A 22,910-nucleotide genomic window follows, 5' to 3' on the forward strand; every position below is an offset into this window, starting at 1 on the left:
AAGGGTGACTGTAGTGGGATGCAGAATTGCTCAGAGTCCAGGACTAATAGATTTCCAAGGTGACTAACTCTGGTGGTAACTATGGAATGGCAGTTGTACAAGGCATAGGGTGGTTATTTGACTGTACAGGAGACAGATCAAAAGTGCAATGGATGAAGTTTTTCTCTGCAAGGCTCAACCAAAGAAGAACATTAAAACAAACAAAAGTCTTAGCATCTTTATTCCACACTCATGAACTGTAGGTTAGATAAGAGGAGCCAGAGTATCAGGGACAAAAATGTTTGCTTTAAAGTGTGATTAGTTTTAATATGAAACAGGCTTTGATGATAATCCACTCCTTTATCCAACCCAACATTTTTTGAGACAGACTTATTAAGAGCCTGGGCATGGTCTGTGGAGGTCCCCCTCCACTAAAATTTAGTTATGAGGGTATTTTTAACCTGTCTTCTCATACTCACAAGCAGATTAATGCAGCCCAGCTAATAAATCTTTATTGGGCTAAATACTTCCCTGTACACTTGTCTGTGTATACAAAATATTTATCTCAAGTTCACTTCCAAAAAATGAATTGGAAGGTGAGTCCAGGACTTGATTTCAGTCAGTTGATCCAACTGTATCCAGAGCTTCCAGCCTCAGCAGGAGGTCTGGCTGACACTGTTTGTAAAGTATGTAAGGTAAGCCTCTCCTCTAGAAGCTACTGGGTGAGACAGGAAGATTGTTTGAGATTTCTGGCCAGACAAGTGGTTTCACCATTGTTTTTCCAGTGTAGCTGTGTAAGAATATCTTTGCCCTGGTATATATTACACACTGAGATGGGACTGAATTGGAATCTTTTGCAAATTGTGAGAACTCTTTCTGGACAATATTTCTCCCATGCACATATATATTGTGCAATAGCAATTTGCCAATATTCCCAGTGGGGCTTCTTCCAGGAGTATTGCTCTTCCTGTTGCTTCTCTGATTCTGTTCTATTTTTCCCCTTTTCTTCATTCCTTTAAATTATACCTTGGTCTCAGACTTCTCTTCCCTCTCTGCAAAACTAGAAACTGTCTGTGCAGCCATATGTTTGTTCAGTGACTACCCCACTGAGCACCAAGCCTGCCACTAATCCCTGGCCAAGCCTTGCCATAGCCATATAATCCATTAAAGTTTTTGTCCTGCATTTTGCACTCAGTAAAAAGGAGAATGAACTAAAGGGCAATTCATTCCAAGGAAATGCAGCAAGTTACAAGTTGCAGAAGAGTTTTGTTTTTCCCCCCGTCAAGGGGAATTGACTGTGTTTATTTTGCATTTGGGAAAAAATGTATTAGTTATAGAAGGTATGGGAAACACTTATTCATGCAATTGATTTCTCTAAAACCAGGCTAAGATGTGAAATACAGCTCAGTGCTCTGGAGATGCATGTGGCATACTCAGCAAACATACAAACAATTTCTGAAGTGACTAATGCAGAGCTCGGTTCTCCCAAAGCTGTCCCTGCTATTCCAGGGTCTCTCTGAAGCACACAACATTGGCTGGAGCCAAACACATTGCAGGCAGGTGCTGTGCATCCATCCTCCACACTCACACTTCCCTATTCTTCATTTAGCTCTACTAATGTATCAGCCGCGTCCTCAGCTCTTCCAACACTCTCTTAAGCAGTGAGTGATAGTACTAGCTTGAACTATGCAAGTGATATACAAGCTTCCTCAAACCTTTCTCTCAACACACCTCCACTTTTCCCAGAAATGTGCAGCTCTACAATTTTATACTGATAACTTTTTTTTCTGCAATGTCTCCCCTTCCTCCATTAGTTGTTTAATGTCTGCTCCTTTCTGGAGCACACTGTCACTGCTGGTGTTAATGTCTCATTCCCAAAGGTGCTAGAATGCGTCAGATTCACCCAATTTTCACTTACAGCAAAGTTGGCTAGAAACTAATTCAGCTTTTGTTTGTAGATTTATTTGAAAACCAGTGACCTGGGAAACTCGGTAGATGAGGTGGAGCAGCTGATCAGGAAACACAAGGCTTTTGAGAAGATTCTGACCTCTCAGGATGAAAAGGTGAAATGAAGAATCATGTATCAAGTACAGAGGAGTAGTCTTGTCTTATGGGCAAAGCACAGACTTGTTGGTTGGGCTGATATGCTTAAGCCAACTACAAAATGCTGGGCAGGCAGGAAAGTCTTAATGAAGTCTAGTGAAATAAGAAGGCTGAGAAGTGGAAGGAAAGCAATACAGTCCATGGTTTTATCCTGGCTATAGTGTCTTATACCTGTAAGAAAACTGCCCAATGATCAGAATGCTGAGACTTACCAGAGGAAATCTAGAATGAGTTCTGGATTATGGGAGGAGGGATAGCTCAGTGGTTTGAGCATTGGCCTGCTAAACTAAGGGTTGTGAGTTCCCTCCTTGAGGGGGCCATTTAGAGAACTGGGGTAAAAATCTGTCTGGGGATTAGTCCTGCTTTGAGCAGGGGGTTGGACTAGATGACCTCCTGAGGTCTCTTCCAACCCTAATATTCTATAATATATGTGCTGCTAGTAGCATATGTTCCTATTTCTTCCTCAAAAACAAAATTTTAGAGCAAGAATATATATTAGTTAGCACAGAACACCATGGGGCAAGGATTATGTAAATATATACAGTGTGTGTGTCTGCAAAACTAGCAATGAAATGGGGTGTGTGTGTGTTTTCCCCTGTCCTCTTTGGGATATCAGCAGAACTGTGCAGCTGTGTGTAATAGTTCCAAAGCTGCTGTCAACTAGTGGAGATTCTCCTTTAACCCATGTAGCTGCCATGTACGTCAAAGTGGCCATGATATGCAGCATAGTGGCAAATGGGAAATCCAAGGTGGCCACAGATATGTTACAATGTTATTTTAGCTTGTTCCTGCCTTTCTCGGTTCTTTCAGAAGGGACCATCTTTTTAGTATGGTAAGAATGGGGACAGAGAAAGGAAACTGTTCTGTGGCATCCTTCCATGTGTTAAGGGACACAGCTGGTGATTTCAGTTTTGTTCCCTTACCAGGTGACATCTCTTCAGGATCAGGCAAAGAGGCTGCAGAAGGATGGTGGGCTGGAAGGGATAAGGATCCAGCACAAACTGAACTCTGCACTTGAGAGGAGGAGTCAGATCAAAGATCTGTCTCAGAGTAGACGGGAGAAACTGCAGACCACACTCCTCCTCATGCTCTTCTACCAGAACCTTGCAGAGGTAGGTGTAATAGCTATTGCCAACTTGCCATTATAACACAAGGAAAGATATCAAGACTTTTTATGTAACCGTAAACACTTAACTCGTTGCTGAGAACAGTCCAGATAGGTTGCTGAGTTGTTGGCAGGGCTCCAAATGCAAGCAATGTGCATCTGCCGATAAGGCTCACTGCATAACGATTCCTTCCATACAATACTAGAGTAGGAACCAAAATTATCCATAAAATTCCTACTGTCATTACATTTCCACCCTTTGTAAAAATGCATACAATTTAACTACATTTCAACTTTTTACTTAACATGTCTATTTAATTTAGCATCCATAACTCTAATCTGAATCCTTAAGAGTCTAGAACAATTAGTCTCTGTATCCAGTGTATCTAATAGATTTTCTTATCATTCTGCCTTGAGGTAATATGAGGATTATCAGTGTCCCACTTCTTTTCTGTATTCAAATTGACCACTTGAGTCTCAGTAGATTCAGTAGACATTCCCCTCCTGCACAGTTCTTTTAGGGTTCATCAAATTCTTTCTGTATCTTCTATAGACATCCCTTTCTTCTGTCTCAATAAGACAAGATCTGGGAGCATCGTGTTGGTCAACCACCTTTGCATGTTTCCATACTTCTTTTTGACGAATACAAACAGTGACTCCATTTTCTTGTGATAACAGCTTTGCACATTTGTCAAAGAAATATTTCTGCTTTGCTTGTCTCAGTTTTAGGCTAGTTTGTATATCTCCTTGGATCAGGTTGGTTTGCAACAACTTTGATGAAGTTGGCAATCTGGTCTTTAAACATCTTCTCATCCGGAGTCAAGCAGGTGATCTTCAATCTCCTATAGGAGTATTCCAATAACACCTATCCAATAAGATAGGAAGTGTGTTACCCAAACTAGATTTTTTTAAGAATCTGATTCACAGTTTGAACTGCTCTCTCAGCCATTCCATTCAATTGTAGGAATAACAGACGTGATGTTTTGTGAATAAAGTCCCATTGCTTTGTAAAAGTTTTAAAGTCTCTAGAGCCAAATTGTGGTCCATTGTCACTAGTGAGCTCATCAAAGTATGTCATACCTTGTAATTATAGACTTGCAGTGTCTGATGACAGACACTCTTGTGGTGTCCTGAAACAAGCAGACTTCCAAGTATTTTGAATGATAATCAATCAGAATAAGATAATCTGTACCGTGACATTTAAACAGGTTCATGCCAAGTTTCTGTCATGGTCTGTTGGGACCTCATGTGGTAACACTAGCTGCTTTTGATCTTTGTTTCTGAAGGTTTAACGTGTTTCAAGACTATACCATATCCTCAATTTGACTACATGTGTCTGGCCAATAGACAGCATCCAAAGCTCTCTTTTTACATAGCTCTGCTCTCATATGACTCTTTTGAATACAAGATGAGATCTCCTTTCTGAGATATTCTAGTACTATGATTCTGTCTCTTCTAAAGACAAGTCCATCTTGCATATTTAGTTCCTCTCTCTATGACCAATAAGCACAATTGTCCTCTGGTACGTCCATTCTCTTGTCTGGCCATCCTTGGGAAATTGTTTGTTTTAAGGTTTGCAGGACATCATTTTCAGTAGCTGTCTGAAATTCCTTCAATTTCTGTTCTGAAATGTGCAAGTAAGACATCGTGAGATGTATTGCAATATCAGCTTCCTCTGAACTTACTCCTTCACTGTGCAGTCTGGACACTCTGGATAAAGCATCAGCAATTGCTAACACTTTCCCTGGTCTGTATCCAACTTTCAGTTGATATTTCTGGAGTGTTAGCAACTGTCTTTGAATCTTTGGTGGAGTACTGTGCAAAGGTTCTCTGAAAATGACCATAGGAGCTGTGTGGTCTGTTTCCATGGCTGCTACTTTCCCATAGATGAGCTGACAAAATCAAGTTGAGCCAGATACTATTGCCAGCATTTCTTTTTCTATTTGGGCATAATTCAGTTAGGTAATTGTCAGAGCTTTAGAAGCAATAAACAACAGGAGCTATCTTTTGCAGCAATAGCCCTTAATCCAGTAGAACTCGCATCCTCTGGCACAGCAACTGCTCTTTGACATGAAAGTGCTTCAGTACGGGTGCCCTTGTAAACAGTTCTTTCAAATGCTCCTATGCCACCTCATATATTGGCATATGAGTGAACTTGACATCTTTTCCCAACAGTTGTCTTAAAGGAATTGCTACTGTTGACATGTGCAGGATAAATTTCCCAAGATAAATAACCTTCTGTGGTCAAGAAATGCTCCCAAATATTTTATCTCTGTCAGAGCCCATTTGTGTTTGCTCTTGTTCAGTCAGTCACAAGTGCCTTTCACGATACCTGTCTAGAACTCTCTTGAGCCTTTCGTCATGTTCTTGTCTGGTATTTCCCCAGACCAATTTGTCATCTATATAACATTCAACACCTTCCAGACCTTCAAATGTCTATTGGAGCATTCTTTGGAATACTTCAGGAGTTGAACAGATGCTAAAAGGAATTCTGGTGAACATGTACCTGCCAAATGTTGTGTTGAGTGAACAGTCTAGAATTTTGTCAACCAGCTGTATTTGCCAAAATCCACTACTGGCATCTAAGACAGTGAAAACTGTAGTTTTTGCTAACTTACTAGTGAGTTCTACTTTAGGTAATTGAAAACGTTCCCTTTGTATTGCTTTATTCATATCTCTTGCATCCAAGCATACTTTTATTTTTTCTCAACCTGTTTTGTCTATAGTTAGTATGGAACTGACATTTTGTAGGTTCTTGCACTTTTCTTATTACTTGCAACGGTTCCATGCAGAGCAATTCTTTTTCTATTTTGTCCCTTAATGCCACTGGAAGTTTGCAAAATGCATGAACTGCAGGTAGTATTTGCGAGTTCATCTTTATGGTGTGCTTACCTGGCAAGCACCCTTCACCTTCAAATAAATCTTTGTATTCTTTAAATGTATTCCATTCACCTTCTGGTTCTTCTATATCATATTGACTCTCTGCCCTAAGTTTAAATTTGTCACTGCCTGTAAGCCCAATATAGCTTTGGAGTCAAATTCTACCGCTTGAAATTCCATCAGTGTTTTCTTATGCCAATATTCACAGTCCAAGTTGCATTCACCGCATACTTGCAGTTTTCCTCCTGAGTACATTATCAGCTGAATACTTGAGTTGAGAAGGAGTTCGGCCATTAAAATGTATCACTTTACAGACATCACTTTGGCCTGTGCCCCAGTATTGATTTTAAAACTCTTAGTTTTGTTCTCAATAATAAGCAAATCCACATTCCACTCATCCATGGGAGGCTCAGTATTTAGCATGCTGAGGAACATATCTCACAAGTGCTCACCTACTTCTGTGAGGTTAAACATCTCTTTGCCCTGGTACTTTTGTCTTCCAGAGTTGCACTTCTTAGCAAAATGATTGTATTTGCCAAATCTTCAGCATTCTTGCTCATGTGTGGGAGGCTACCTAATGGCATGACTTTGGCTGCATTTATAACAACCTTTAGTTGCCTCTCTGATTGCTCTTTTCCCTTCTCTCAATCACAGCCTTTATTAGTTGCAGGACACCCCTCTAGTTGATGGCTGTGTCTGGGTGCTTAGTAAAGGTGGACGTGTGCTGCAATATGTGCATGTGTTTTTTCCAGTTCATCCAGGCCTTTCAGTTGTTTTGCAGTCATTTCATCTGTATGTCATATGTCCACACCACATTCAAGGATTAAATTACTATCCCACAACAACCTAGCTTGAACTGAGTCTGATGCAACATCACACATGATACAGTCTTTAATGAGTTACTCACACAGTTCTCCACAATTGTATTACCAGTTTTAAATCAGTTACATATTGATCTATACTCTCCCATCTGTCTGACTTCTGGTGAAAAATTTTTGACTCCCACACGTATTTCTTTACAGTGCACAGTATGCCTTAAACATATTCTGTATGATCTGTTTTTTGTTTCTTTATCTGCTACATCATCAAATTGAAAAGTATTAAATACTCCTCTGTTTTCTTCACCTACCAAAGAAAGAAATAATGCTGTTTGCAGCCATTCATTGTTTTTGTCCATGCCACTTGCAGTGTTGTCCAGCTTTTATCCTTCCTTCCATTTTCTCTATTTTCTTCAAATGCTTTCCTGGAGGCTTTAGTTGGTCCATTTCTTTTCAGTTTTCTTCTACTCTTTTCTTACTTGCAATGTTTTCTGATACCATGTAATAGCTGCTGCCAACTTGCTGTTATAACATAAGAAAAGACAGTAAACACTTTATAGGTGCCGCTGGCTTGCCTGCCTGCCTGGCTCCAAGTGCAATGTGCTTCTGCTGATAAGGCTCACTACATACAGTGATTCCCTGTACAAACAACACTATGGGTAACTTTGGTTCCTGATTCAAAATTCCTACTCTCAGTACAGTAAGAATGATTGATGGCAGGATGGGGAATCACATCCCTCTGAAACATCAAGCACTGGCCACTGCAAGAGACTAGCTGGATCAAAGGTCTAGCCACGTATAGCAACACCTGTGTTTCTAAACATCTGAAGAGGAAATTATTTTAATAAAGGTGGTTGTTATTGCACAACGATTATGACATGGTTTCTAGGGTTGATTCTCTTGTCCATTCACAGCCATTTTGCACATAGGAGAACTCTTCACTAGGGTAAAAATGGCAAAGGTGAAATAATTGCCTTCTATGCCCCTCGCTCCCTTCTCTCTGGCATAGAGGGAGAGAACGGGCAATCCTAGGTGGGACTGATGTGGGGAGGGAGAGAGCATGGTGAAGCCAAACAGAGCTAAGCCTGTCCTCCACTGGTGTAAGGGCAGTTAGGAACTTTAAGCCAGTGTCATAAGTTAGAGCAGATCTTCAGCTGCTTTAGGCCCATCTCTGTAAAGTGATTCTGATTCTATTTGTTTCTCCTGTTCGGGACTTAGCCTTGTAATAGAGTTGTCGTTGCTGCTGACATTACTGTTGGGAAGACATTCCAGGTCACATTTCCAAAGGGCAGTCCAATGTGCATGCCTGAAAAATGTGCCAGCATCCGTCATGCTGGCACAAACATCATACACAGGAGCTGATGGGGGCATTTGCACACACTGTTACTGGGTTTGCAGATGCACCTGTTGTGGCCTCCCTTGAAACACTTCCCTGCAGCAGAAAGAAAAAGCAGAGAGGTTCAGTCACCCCAAACGCTGTCCTGCGCTAAGCTGACATATTTCAAGCTCAGACTGTTACCAAAAGCAAATGCCAGCTGGATAGCTGCTGCCCACAACCTGCACTTGATTCTTTATATTACAGACAGAGGTTTTTTAAATCAGCTTTTAAGATTCCATTTGTACAAACAGCCTGTGTGGGTGTCCCTCTCCCCTAACACTAATAGATTAAGCAGTTCAGTATCTCAGCAGGTCCCTCTTCCTTGGCAGTGTTTGAATTCAGGATCGGAAGACACTTTTTCAAAGCCCATCCTCTTTTTAAAATGTATTCTAGCAAGACCTATTAAACAGCCAAATGCTATCCTTCCATTTGTCAGTAAGTAACAGCCCAAATTCTAACCTGGTCAGTAGTGGGTATGGTAGCTGGAACGCTGGCTTGATGCATCCTCTGACCCACAAATACTCCTGGCAGAGCAGGAGTCCATGGGTTGGGCTGAGGGAGTGAATGGCAAATTGAACACTGCTGCTATTTTCAAAAGGTATAGGGTATCCCAGGTTAATGAGGCAGATGGCCTGGATGGGCAACTGGCAATGCTAGTTATGGATGCAGTTCACCAGCTGGTTTAGGAATATGTCTGCCCCATAGTGCCCTCTGAGTATTAAATTATAATCCTTCTCCTCTCTTGTGCTGGGGAAAGACGCTCTCCCTCCTTCCCTGACTAACACACTTGTATACCTTAGAGCAGGATCTGGCCCTGTGTGCCAACACAGTGCTTATTCATTGTTTGCCAACAGCAAATATTCTTATTTCTTGTGTGAGTAAATTCCATAGTCTAGGTCCAGTTCCTATGAAAATTCTGTCTCCTGCAGTCACAACCTATCCCCACTGGTTCATTGTTCCAGTGGAAGGTAGCAGTTATAGCCATGGGGGAGAAGCAAACTCTCAGATAACTTGGGCTAATCACATGGAGAGCTTTGAATATCAGGAGAGAGAACTGGATTCTGTATTTATTGGGAAGATGGTACAGAAGGCAGAGTATTGGAGTCATATGATCTGTTTAAGATCAGCTGGTGCAAAATGCAGCAGCCTGAGCATTTTCAGGGTTCATGGCTTCATTTCTAGACAGGAATTGCAATCCAGAAGTCTGGAAAACACACACATGGATCACAGAATGAGGCACAGTCTTCTGCTGAAGCTGGTAGGGGATATTTTTATGCTACCGTAGCTATTCGAGCATCCGGAGTAGTGAGATCTCCAGTATGCTTCCGTACTGTCACAAACTGTGCATCAGGTCCTTAATGATCTGGGAAAAAAGAGAAGCTGCTGATTAGGAATTTATTTACTTTAGTCTGAGGGAATGATCACAAGGTTGAAAGTCAGGAGGTCCTGAGTTTTGATCCTGGCCCTGCCAATTCATTCATCATGTGGCCTTGGCAAAGTCACTTCACTTGTCTCTCTGTTTGTCCATCTGTAAAGGGAATAACATACTTATCCACCTACCTCATAGAGGCGTTGGGAGGATTAATTCGTTAATGTTTATACAGTGCCTGGAACTCATGCAGCACTATATAAATGCATTGTCCTTAAAGTATTTCAGTTTCCAAGTGTGCTCACCCTGAGTTCTGAGCACAAATACATTAAAAAATAAATGTTTCTAAATAGAGGCTGTATAGAATTAAAAAAAACAACCAGTGCCCACCAGAAATCAGGTCGTTCCCTTCTGCCTACACTGGGTGAAACTCAGGTCCCAATGGGAGTTTTACCACTCGCCTCAGTGGAGACAGGATTTCACTCATCATCCCGATCCCAACCCACTTCCTGGACAGATCCTGGGAAAATAGATCAGCTTTGCTATGTACCCTGAACGTCCTCCTCGTTATCTAGATCCTGCTGCCTGCTCCTTTCTACTGAAGCCTGGGTACTGTCTAAGTCACTTGATAGAATGATAGAAGGAAAGCTACAGAAATGATTGTTAAATGGGATTTAAACAAAATTGTATCTGGTCTGCCACTAGAGTGTGACAATGACCCTGTTAAAGATAGTGTCATTGTGCCCTAGGTTTAATATTAGAAAGTGTGAAAGAGACCCCCCATGTTGAGTTACCAGAAAAGATCTATTGGCTGCCCAGTCTTACTGTTCAGATAAGACTCTCCTTTTAAAAAGGAGAGAGACAGCTAAGTGTCCTTTGAGTGTTAATGTGTGGCTGCATAATGAGTGAAGGCCTTAGCTTGTGAGCAGGGAGTGCATTAGTAATGAAAGTCACAGATGACAGTTTGCTGCCCTGGACAACCTTGATACCAAGTTTATTTTTTGAATCCCTACATGTGCTTATGGGAGGAAAAACCCAGTTGTGGAAGGAAAAACCAGATGAGGGCTGTTTCTGTGTACAGAATTTTAGTGGTGAAAGGAGGATTCAAACTGGTAATTAACAAGGAAAAATCACCCAGCTTCTGAGTCTTATATACAGTCAGTGCAGTCCCCTAAAAGCAATTGACAATGTGTTTTGAGACACACAAAAATTATTTCAATTTGCTTTCCTTGTGCAGCCAAAATTTTCACTGTATGTCAGTGGCTTGAGGAGTACAGGATCGGTCATGATATGTGCCAGGTTTCCGGTTCTTAAAGGCCTGATGGAAAGAAGACATTTCTTTCAGTGCTAAGAACTGAAACTTGGCATACTTTTTTTTTTTACTTGTGAAAAACTGAAGTAGATCCTATTACCTGTTTTATTCTAACAGACTGCATTTAAATCCCTGAAAGAGACAGATTTTAAGAGAGACATGACCATAGTTAGTTCTTCAGAAAGAGCTGCTGATCTTGTTAGGAGGAGGGAACTCCAACTGCCAGGAAAAGGCAGGTGTTAGTAATGGGAGATTCAATCATTAGAAATTTAGATTGCTGGGTATGTGATGACCAGGAGAACCGTATGGTGATTTGCCTGCCTGGTGTGAAGGTTGCGGATCTCTCGAGACATCTAGATAGACTTATGTGTAGTGCTGGGGAGAAGCCGGTGGTCATGATATATGTAGGTACCAATGACATAGGGAAGAGTAGGAGAGAAGTCCTGGAGGCCAAATTAAGGCTGCTAGGGAAGAGACCGAAATCCAGGACCTCTATGGTAGCATTCTCAGAACTGTTTCCAGTTCCACATGCAGGGCCAGGTAGGCAGGCAGAGCTTCAGAGTCTTAATGAGTGGATGAGCTGATGGTGTAGAGAGGAAGGGTTTAGATTTATTAGGAACTGGGGAAACTTTTGGGATAGGAGGACCCTATACAGGAGAGATTGGCTCCACCTAAACCAAAGTGGATCCAGACTGCTGGCACTAAACATTAAAAAGGTTGCAGAGCAGTTTTTAAGCTAAGAGATAGGGGAAAGCCAATTGCTGCAGGGGAGCACCTGGATTGGACAGCTACTTCTCTTAGAGGACAGTCTATTGATAGAGATTCTCCAGGTTTTAGTCAGGAGGAGAGGATGGAAGAGGATAAAGTATGAGCCAGATCAGACGGGAAACATTCACATAAAAAAGAATCTGACACATCAGAAAAGGGCAGACAAACAGGGAGAAGTTTTTAAAGTGCTTGTACACAAATACTAGAAATCTAAATAATAAGATGGATGAACTAGAGTGCCTTGTGTTAAAGGAGGTGTCAAGGTTTTTTCCCCACTTTAAACTTTAGCGTCCAAAAAGTGGGGACCTGCATGATCACTTTTAAGCTTAATTACTAGCTTAAATTTGGTATGCTGCCACCAATAAAATAGCCAAAAAATAGCGTTTGGCACATTTCCTGTTCCCCCAAAACCTTCCCTGGGGAACCCAAGACCCAAACCCTTAGGGTCTTAAAACAAGGAGAAATAAACCATTCCCCCTTTTCCTTCCCCCCCCCCCAGACTTTCCCTCCCTGGTTGCCTTGGGAAGCTACACAGATCCAAACTCCTTGGATCTAAAAACAAAGAGGAATTGACCATTCCCTTCCTTCCCCCCCGCCCCCAATCCCTGGTGAGTTTAGACTCAAACCCTTGGATTCTAAAACAAAGGAAAAATCAATCAGGTTCTTAAAAAGAAAGCTTTTAATTAAAGAAAGAAAAGGTAAAAATTATCTCTGTAAAATCAGGATGGAAAATGCTTACAGGGTACTCAGATTCATATAGCCTAGAGGGACTCCCTCCCCACCCTAGACTGAGATTCAAAGTTACAGCAAACAGAGGTAAAAATCCTTCCAGCAAAAGACACATTTATAAGTTAAGAAAACAAACATAAGACTAATCCACCTTGCCTGGCTATACTCACAATTTTGAAACATGAAAGACTGATTCAGAAAGATTGGAAACACCTGGGTTTACGTCTGGTCCCTCTTAGCCTCAAGAGCGAACAACGAACAAAACAAACAGCACAAACAAAGACTTCCCTCCACCAAGATCTGAAAGTATCTTGTCCTCCCATTGGTCCTCTGGTCAGGTGTCAGCCAGGTTCACTGAGCTTCTTAACCCTTTACAGGTAAAAGAGACATTAACCCTTAACCATCTGTTTATGACAGGAGGATATTGATATAATAGGCACCACAGAAACCTGGTGGAGTGGGGACAATCAATAGGACACAATCATTCCGGGGTACATGATATATCGGAAGGACAGAACTGGTCATATGGGGGAGTGGCATTATATGTAAAAGAAAATGTAAAATCTCAAAAAAGATATACTGGCATTAGAAAAGGTTCAGAGAAGGGCAACTAAAATGATAATACTTGACACTTCTATAGTGCCTTTAACTTGAAGATTTCTAACTGCTTCATATTAATTCATTAAGACTTACAATACCTGTTTGGATTAGGTAAATATCCCCATTTTACGGAGGAGGAAACTGAGGCACAGAGCTGTTAAGTAACTGCACCAAAGTAGCAAAGCAAGTCAGTGGCAGAGATAGGAGGCCTCCTGGGTTCTATTCCTAACTCTCAGCCCCATGCTCTAATCACCAGAACAGCTAGCTGTCATTAACGAGATGGAAGCTAGCAGAGTCCCCATCTAGCTCCAAACAAAGGATGGACCAAGATATGTGACCATCCTCCTCCCGTCTGGAGTATTGACAACAAAGATTATTCCAAAATAATACTACATGAATCCCAAGCCTCAGCCTGAGCAGACGGCTTATCAGCTCCCAGGTTGCCTTCTTCCTAGAGCTATCTGCTCCTGGTTTTACTTCCTTGAGGGACTACCCATCCCACATGTAACTTCCTTTTCCAGAGTGCTCTTCCTACCTCCCTTATATTCAGGGTGGACTCTAATTAGCCGCAAGGGCCCCCGTGAGCTAACAGTAATTATCCTGCAGGTTCCCACATGTTCCAAAACTTGCTAACAGAATGGACAAATGGAGAATCCTGCCATTGTGTTACATGAAGTAATCAAGCTAAATCTCCATTTACCATGCTGAAAATGTCCCCCACCGTATACAACTAAAATGAATTAATTCAGAGGCTCATAAAGGGAAGCAAGGATTTCTAGGAGATCATCTCTTTGATGGAGGCAGAGGAGCAGATGGAAAAGAACAAGTGCACACCCCATAATACCAGGAAATAGGTTCTGTGTGTCATGCTCTCTCAATTTTGTTGAAAGATCATTGCCCAGTGATCCAGGAGAGGGAAAAAAATCCTTGGCAGTAATCTTGGGATAAAATTCCGCTCTGGCCCCAAACATGACCAAAATGTTAGGTCTGTGTGAATGAGCAAGAGTCACCATAGTTTTGCATCTAATCTCACTTATAACCTGAGATACAATAACAATAGTATCCAAGCACTTGTCCATATTTTCCCCTTATCATTTGATAGAATTATTTTCACTCCCTTTCAGCTGGACAGTTCAGAAATCAGAAAGTCACTTTTGTTATTACCAGTTATTGGAAATCTGCCTCCTCGAGGAACATGCCATTTCACAGGACAACATTGTGCCTTGAGAGGAGGCTCTGAGACTGGAAGACGAGAGACGGCTTCTGGGTATCATGTTAATTCTGCTGGTCCCCTTGGTTGCAGGCAGAAGATTGGATCAATGAGCGCATGCAAAAGCTGGAGGACCCTTCCATCCGAGACCACAGCAACCTGCAGGACAAAATGAACCTGCTGCAGAAACATCAGGTCTTTGAGGCTGAGATTCTGGCTAATGAGGAGATCATCACAGCTGTTAACAAGGTAACTCCCACACTCTGCTGCTATCCTAAGATTATTGCAGGTTCATTCTGCAGAAAGAGAGGGGGAAGGAGCTCAACATGAGTATTAAACATTCCCCAGCATTGTGTCAGTTCTCCATCTCCTTCCATCTGAACCAGAGACCATCCCTTTCTGTGTGACTAGAATCCTGGTGGTATTTCATAGAGGTGACTGGAATGTCATTAATTCAAGGTAGGGAAGTCCCATTAATTGTCCGTGTATGGTTTCCAGGGGACTTCTCTGTTTCTGTATTCCTTATATGGGAAGGAGTCACTGACTTCCCCTGCTAGTATTGAATCTTCCTGATCTAGGAAAGATGATGTCATACCATGTCTGAATCATCTTCCTGAGAGTGAGTGAATCGCCATCTGGAAGATGTTTCTCCTTTGTGCTCCCAACCTCTGAATTTCACCTTGCCCATGGAATGTTCAAGCCTAATGTTCTTGACTGCATCAGAATAATGCAGACTTTCCTATCAGTTATTGAAAATAATGGCTGAGTATTCACAGTCTGAGGTCTCTTGCAGTGGAGTTTTGCGGTGGGTGGGGAGAAGGAGGTCCTCCTGCAAAGACCATGTAACCCTTTTGTTAGTGTTAAATTTCCTTTCTAATTCCCTCTTTCTAACATGAAGAAAGGGGAAGCCCTGGTTTCACAGAGCCACCCAAAATCAGGGGAGATCTGTCGTAAGACCCGTATGCTCCAGGAGCACTGGGAGAAGCTGAAGTGGTCTGTTGCTGCTCATGGAAAGATGCTGGAGGACATTCGGGACTTCCTGGAGTTTCTGCAGAAAGTGGACCAAGTGGAGGCCTGGATTAGGGAGAAGGTACATGGACTCTATTCTTTAACTGGGGCAAGCAAGCCCATGGTGCTATACAGAGAAGTGCTTGTTAGTAATGAACATTTGATGATATTATCACCTTTCAGGACATTTACATTGTGTCTTTTGTCATGGGGGATCTTAAAGTGCTTACAGATTCTATATAGGGAATGTTACAGCAACTGTTAAAACGTTCTGATATATTTCCATGCCAGAGTTGGAATTTGGCTAGGACACCAGTATTAACATCCCTATTCATTCAAAAAGTGCCGTGGGGTCTATAGTGACCAAAGGGTTTGGGACTCTGATTTACATCTCTTCTGAAACAGAGATATGAAAAAAGAATAGAGCCTACCCTAAGCACCTGAAATCTTAGAGTCACTAAATTTTGTATTAAATCTGAGACATTTTTCTTATAGGAATGAAAAAAAACAGTCACCTTGTCCAATGAGACATATGTAGGGCCTTGATTCTGAGGTCAGTAGTCATATTTCACTAATAGGGCACATGCTGTTAAGGATGGGGAGTTCGTACTAAGTGGTGCAATGAATTAACACACAAGTATGTGATAAGTGTAAATGAATTAGGAAGTGACCTCACCGTGTTCTCTAAACATCTGTCTACATCACAAAACTATACAAAATTTATAATCGTCAGTCTCTGCTCAGTAAAAGGGCCAGTAGAAAGGGGGTTTCTAGAAATGGAATGAAATGCACTTTCAGAGCTGGGGACCAGGACTACAGGAAAGGTTCAAGGGTTTGCAGGTCATGATTTAAAATGCACTTAGAGAGTGATATGAGAGAAACTTGCAAAACACTATTCCCGCTGCACCATGCTCTAGCCCTTACTTACTTATAGAAGTACTTTGCTTTTATAAATCCTAAAATCCACTTTAGGGGGAGAAAAAATAAATAGAGAATTGTGTTTGGGTTTCAAAGTGAGGGTTCCACTACTTGATCTCAGTAACAAAACACATCCTTTAGATCTGGGGAATCCAATCTCTATTCCTTGTATCAGTTTCTGCAAGTAACAGCATATTGTGCACTGTGTCAGAGCATTCAGTAATCAAGGCGCATAGGCGAGCAGCAAAAAGTGGGATATGATATTCAGGGATACAGAAAACTTCCACTTAAAACATTATTGGGCCTTGATGTACAAAATGTCCATCACAAAGGATATTGTTCCTGGAGCGTATGGTTGTGGGATGACTGAAATCACTTTTGGTTTATCAGGAAAAGGATAACCCATAGGAAATGCTGGCTGCTTGCATTCCAGGCCTGAAGCAAGTCCCGTGGTTAGTTGAATATCCACCTAACTGCTTTTCCTTTCCCCAGGAAGTGATGATTAATATCGGTGATATTGGGAATGACTACGAACACTGCCTGCAGCTCATGAAAAAGCTGAATGAGTTTCGAGGAGCAGCATCAGGGGTAAGAGAAATTTCCATGCCTAGTCCCCTATGCCTGCTATGGCTTAAACCAAAAGCCAGCTTTCCAGCACAGAAGCACATCACAGCCACTGAAGCTATTTCATTTTCCTTTGGGGAAGGAAGAGCAGAAAGAAGTGTAGAGGGATTTGCCAGTTCAAAAGCTGTTAGAATAGCTATTATCCTCTCTTCTTGCATCACTACGTCAAATGCCTGATGACATCTTAACAGAACTGTACAAATGATCACAGTGAAATCTAAAACTTCAGATTGCATTGCACACCTGAAACTCTTTTGAGTGGTCCTGGGCTAGATTTAGAGTGAGTTTCAAATTGGTTACACTTCTGGATAGAAACTATGCAAAACTCTGTGTGTTCCACCTCAGATCAGGCAAACTTGGTGGTTTAGGGTGAGGTTCAGCTTGGGTTGGTTTGGAACCTGTAACACATTCCAGACCTTCATGAACCGAACCTCCAAAGAGAGGTTCTGCTGTGGAGCAACAGTGCACTAGCTGCCTGGTTCAGCTTTCTCTGCTGAGATCTCTGAACTATCGTCCATGGTGAGAAACATGCAGCCGGCTTTCTCACCCTAACTGGTGCACTAATTTGGGCAAAGGCAAATAAGTCTGTGTACATTCAAGAAAGAATACCTGCATTGCATTGCTGATGTGCCAACCTGGGAAACCTAATTAAGATCTGGAGGGAGAAATATTAGGTCTGTCTGCGGGAGTTTTCTTTAGCATTATCTGCCCACAGTCTCTATGTCCTTCTCCATATTGCTGCCAAGCTCTGTCAGAGCATCTCACATCTTCCCTTTCTGCCCCCCAATGGCAGAAGGAGATGCTCATACTATGCACAGAATGAGAGCCCTGAGATGGCTGAAGAGAAATTCTGGATATGCCTGGGGCTTGGAGAGAATATGGGCTTTCCTTTCCAGTGCCTCTCACTTCCAGAGTCCCTATGAGAATGCAGTAATGTTGCATCTAGGCAGAGAGCCAAAACTGTCACACTTCAGATATCAATGTGAGGCCAGCGGAGTTCAAAAGAAACCTTCATTGACCCTTCAGCCCTCACCTGCAGAGCTAGTGGCTAAGGGACAGTATAAAGAGGCGGATACAGGTAGAGGCAGCCAATAAGAAGAGGAGTTAGGAGTTGTGGAGGTGGGAAGGGAGGAACGATATAATCCTGAAGTCACTCTGGGAGTCCGGATAAGGAAAATCTCACCTTATTGATCTATAAATGAGATAGATCTTAAGTGGGCCATGTGCCTAGTTTCTGTGTTAGGTAGCAGAGAATTCCCATCATAGGCAGTTCTCCTATGCTGTTCCATAGACATCTCCAAGAGGCTGGCATTGTAGATGCTGTGGTGATCACCCTCATAACCAGTGCTCAGTCATAACACTAACACAGTGGCACAGGCAGAGAGAGGCTATACCAGGGGTAACTGCTTGTACTCTTCCAGCCAGTGATTCTACACTAGTATCACAGGGTTACCTGCCAGGCAAACCTGGGATTAGGGTGCTGAGTAACCATCCAAGGAGCAATGATCCCCAGCCTGGGCTGCCTATACACCTTCCACTCCTTCTGGTTCACAGCCCTGTGGCTGGATTGAGAACTAGCAGCATGGAGATGGGGTGTATATGTTTATTTAGGGTTTCTGGCAGTCAGGTCAATTCCCAACCTCCAGGAGACTGTGGGGTTTTGATTCGTTAGAATAGTTTCTGCTGGACCAGATGGATTATATTCAATATAGAATGCTTTCAGTGTGTTCACTTTCCGGCTGTATATCACAGCAGAGTACACTTAGAAATATGCACAGTGGTATGTACGTAGCATACATAAAATGCAGATGGAATCAATACTTCTATTATCCGAGTGCTGGCATCCTGCCACTGTGCCTCTGCTAGACCCATGATTAATGTCTCCCTGCTGAGTACGTGATTTACTGGACTTACTGCAACATTCAATATTTTTGAGTGTTGGAATGCCTGTATTTTGCATTCAGTGCCCTGTTCTGTTCAGAACTGGCTGCAGGTCATGCTTCAGAAGAACATCCTTAATGTGGCATAGCTCAGATAATGAGTTATGTGCAAATATTATCCTTTCCATAGTATATTATGTGGGAAGCAAGCAGAATAAAATATTTGTACAATGTAAGGTAGAATTGTGTTTTTAAAAGAGTATGTGGTGATTTGTTTGACAGCTGTCTCCCCTCTGACTAGATAAGAAGCCCTTAAGGTCCTTGTATAGAACTTTGACCATTATTGGTTTCATAGTGGTGTCCCTCCTTGTCCCCACTCCATCTTTATCTGAGACTGATACAAGAGTACAGTATCAGGGAAGAGTGTTTGGATCTGAGATCTTCTGTGCAGCTGGCACAATGATGGGCATTTGGGGCACACAACTAATATTTTCTTGTTCTGGCCTTATAGGAGATGACGGTGGATGATGCTCACATCAAAACCATCAATGCCCTGGCCATGAAACTGGAGAGACAGAACAAGGAAGAAGTGAAGACAATATATCAGCGCCGGAAGCAGCTCAATGAGAAGTGAGTATACATTCCAGGTTCTGGATGATGAAGAGTTCAGTCAAAGCTGTTCTAATGGTTTCATGGCAGGAAGGGAAGGCAGGCTTCTGCTAGGCTGTGCTGAGCTGTACAAAGGCTGGGGATACATACGCACCCTCTTCCATAAGTGTGACATACAAGATGCTAGCTTCCACCTCTAGTCAATAAAGCTTCTTTAGTGACTGCCAATGCAGCACTTCAACTGGCCAGAAGGCTTTCCCGTTCAGCAAAGCAAAATTCATCTTTCCATCCTTGGAGATGAACATGCTTTCCTCACAATCAAACCCTGCTCCTGTGCATGGTAGCTTAGAGTACTTCTAATTGGTCATTGGGTTGCCCAGGTGAAGTTTTAAAAGGATGTCTTGCTCCCTTCTGCTATGGTGGAATCTTGTGGCTGGGATGACCATAGCTTGTATTATCAGGGTAATAGAATCCTGGAGATTCAGGTGCTGGAGCCAGCCTTGGATACCCAGCCTGAGCTCTATATTTAACAGAACAACTGCATACCTCGTTCCCACTACCATCTTGTCAAATTGTCTTTGTTTAATATCTGTCCTACAACAGGTTTTCTAGCTCTTCTCCAAGCTGCTGACCCCACAGCAGACTCTCTCTTCTCTCTTCTCTCTCTCTTCTCTTCTGACGAAGTGGGTATTCACCCACGAAAGCTCACGTTCCAAAATGTCTGTTAGTCTATAAGGTGCCACAGGATTCTCTGCTGCTTTTACAGATCCAGACTAACACGGCTACCCCTCTGATACTCTTTTCTCACAATAGATTGTCACTTCCTCCTTGATTTCTGCCTGTGGCTGACATCTCCTGTCCCCAGTCTGACCCTGTCTGACTCCATACTAGTTCCATCCCAACCCCCTGAAAACCTGTATTCCTGGCCAACTTGTCCCACTTCTGCTGCTTCACAGCCCAGTGGTCATATTGAGAATGAGCAGCATGAAGAAGGGGTGTATGGGTTCATTGAAGGTTTCTGGCAGTTGGGTGAGGACTTGTTCCATGCAAAAGTCCTTCCCCATGGCTGGGAACCCCCTCTTATCCTTATCTGAGATCCCCTTATCTAGACTCTAAAAAATCCTACAACAGTCACTTTCCGACACATTAAATCTTTACCTATGAGATGTATCTGGGCTGCCATGGGAAGAGGGAGTCCATGCGTAAGGAAGCTCAGAAATCCCATGTTTGACTGTGATCTAGCTGCAGCTGTGGAAGTTCTGATATTCATGCTCTCCCCTAAACCTGTCTTTCAATAAAAGGTGGACCAGTTTCCATGGTAACCTGAATGCATACAGGAGGAAGCTGGAGGGAGCCCTGGAGATCCATGCCTTAATCAGAGAAATTGATGACATCACGGAGAGAATTAGTGAGAAGGTGAGCTGCTCATGATTGTGTTAATTGAAGGGGCTTCATCCACTGAGAGAAATCACTTCCTCTTGAAGATAAGTGGGCACCCTGTAAAAGTGGATAAACTCCCATCCGTCCAATTATTATAGAGAGAATGAGCATTCAGAGGTGACCTATTATAATAGCCTCTGTGCAAAATAGGAATGGCAAAACCTCTTTAACCAACCTGTAAATCATGGAGCAAGCTCAGCTAGAGTAGTACACTGCTTCACTGTCCCTGGGGTTTCCTATGAATCAGAGTCTGTAGAAAGACTGAAATGCAGTCAAATATAATGAAGACGTCTAGTTTGAAGGTATTGATAGTAATTGTCAAAAAAATTCCAGATTAGGGTCAGAAATAAATGTTTTTGCAGTTAATACTGAAATATAGATTGACTGGGATTTTTTGGTCAATGCCTAGACGTTCAGGAGGTGGTTGGATACTTTAAAAGGGACACAGCAAGGTGCAGTGGATAAGATACTAGACTAAGTCAAGAGATTCAGGGTTCTATTCCTTGATGTACCATTGACTCAATGTGTGACCTTGGGCAAGTCACTTAATCTTTCTCTTTGCCTCAGTTTCCCCATTTGTAAACTGAGAATAATAATCATTGCTTTTTGCTTTGAGATCTATGAAAAAGAAAATTACTATATAAGGACTAAGTGTTGTTATTTCACGTGTATGATTTTATTTCATTCATATATGACTTTCTATATCAGCAAACGCACATACAATAGCACTTGTTAAACTTGGCAAATGATTTGTTGTAAAATTTTCCATAACAATTTTTGCCAGTTAATTCCATGGTTCTTCTTGAGTCTCCAAAATTTCACTTCCAGAAAAATTTTGAGGACTCAAAAATTCCCCTCAACTTTTCATAAAATGCATTTACATTTCAATTTTATGAATGATAAATTGGCTATTAGCATTATGGTTTATGGAAAAATAGACAGGGAGGGATGAAGCAAAACAGAACGTCTCTCTCGTGCTTATGTTAAATACACAAGCATTCAGATACACACCAAGTCAAGCAGGGTTGGAAGTGGTCAAGGAGTTCTGAACTCTTGTTCTATCTTCATAAGTGGCACAGAGAGTTGTCACTATCATTGCGTTGCTGAAATTTAGCATGGGGATAAAAGGAAGGTTTTAAGAAAGAAGGAGAGAGGAAACATTTAAAGGAACTGAGATATGATCCTGTCATTTTTCTCCTTCTTCCACCCTACCCCCAAAGAGTGCACTGATACAAGCATTGGATTATGGGAAAGATGTGGAGAGTGTGGCAAACCTGATTCGACGACATGAGGATATGGAGAGGGAAATCAGTGTCATCAAGTCCAAAATGGAGGTCAGAGGCTGTGGGGTAGAATACAAATTGGGGCTGCTAAAACAATGCTCTTTTTTTGTTTCTTTGTCTGTATTAAAATGCTTGATGAGCTCCTTCAGAGAGACCTAGTACAAGATAAACTGGGATGGGAACATAGCAGATAGAAAACTCAGAGGTCCTCAGAGCAGACTTCTTTATAATGAATTATTCTAGTTCCTTTGTGTTCCCGTCAATCCCAATTTGTCATATGAAATGCCCACCCTTCTGAAGTACTAAAGTTGAGAAGGAAGGGAACTTTTTTTTTAGCATATTATGTTTCTCTTGTTTGGAGATGGTTCCACATCTCAGTGCTGAATTGGACCTTCCCTGAATTTGTGGAAAGTATGGATTCAGATCCCTATCGCATCTTTGCAATTTGGCTCCTATATCAGCAATGGACTAAGCCAAAAGCTTGTATACATTTCTGTTCTAAAAAGTGGAAAAATACAATAGGCACAATTTCGAAGTGTAGTCTCCTAAACAGAATGTCCAAATGTCACATTTTAGTGCTGTAAGCAGCTCGTATGCATGTAAAATTGACCTTTACATGACTAAGGGCTAATATGAGCATCCAAATGAGGTATCTGGGTCCTGTTCCAACTTCAGAGGCAGTAGCACAGGTTGTCACAGATCAAGTCTGTACCTCCTGGTGTCCACCCACAAGGCAGCTGTAAGAGGAATTCAGGGCTCTGAGTTCTTGAATTCCTGAATGTTTTAAGTTTCTAGGGCCTAAATGGGATCAAGACACTGGCCCAATGGTAGGGTCCCTAGCCATACTCTTGAGGCACAGACCTATCTGCCACTCCTTTCTGAGAGCAGGAAACAGCT

General features: G+C 42.1%; 1 protein-coding gene across 1 annotated transcript in view; it reads left to right on the plus strand.

Moving 5' to 3' along the window:
* The window catches only part of SPTBN5 (spectrin beta, non-erythrocytic 5), a 133,569-nt gene that overhangs the window by 66,004 nt on the left and 44,655 nt on the right, over positions 1-22,910 (plus strand). Inside the window, exons 29-36 of the mRNA XM_032793850.2 lie at positions 1,938-2,042; positions 3,009-3,194; positions 14,345-14,500; positions 15,150-15,341; positions 16,670-16,765; positions 19,193-19,311; positions 20,592-20,706; positions 21,951-22,064. Of these exons, the coding sequence (XP_032649741.2) occupies positions 1,938-2,042; positions 3,009-3,194; positions 14,345-14,500; positions 15,150-15,341; positions 16,670-16,765; positions 19,193-19,311; positions 20,592-20,706; positions 21,951-22,064 (1,083 nt within the window). The remainder of the gene's footprint in view (positions 1-1,937; positions 2,043-3,008; positions 3,195-14,344; positions 14,501-15,149; positions 15,342-16,669; positions 16,766-19,192; positions 19,312-20,591; positions 20,707-21,950; positions 22,065-22,910) is intronic.

Source organism: Chelonoidis abingdonii, chromosome 4 (genome assembly GCF_003597395.2).
Source record: "Chelonoidis abingdonii isolate Lonesome George chromosome 4, CheloAbing_2.0, whole genome shotgun sequence".
Lineage (NCBI taxonomy): Eukaryota > Metazoa > Chordata > Testudines > Testudinidae > Chelonoidis > Chelonoidis abingdonii.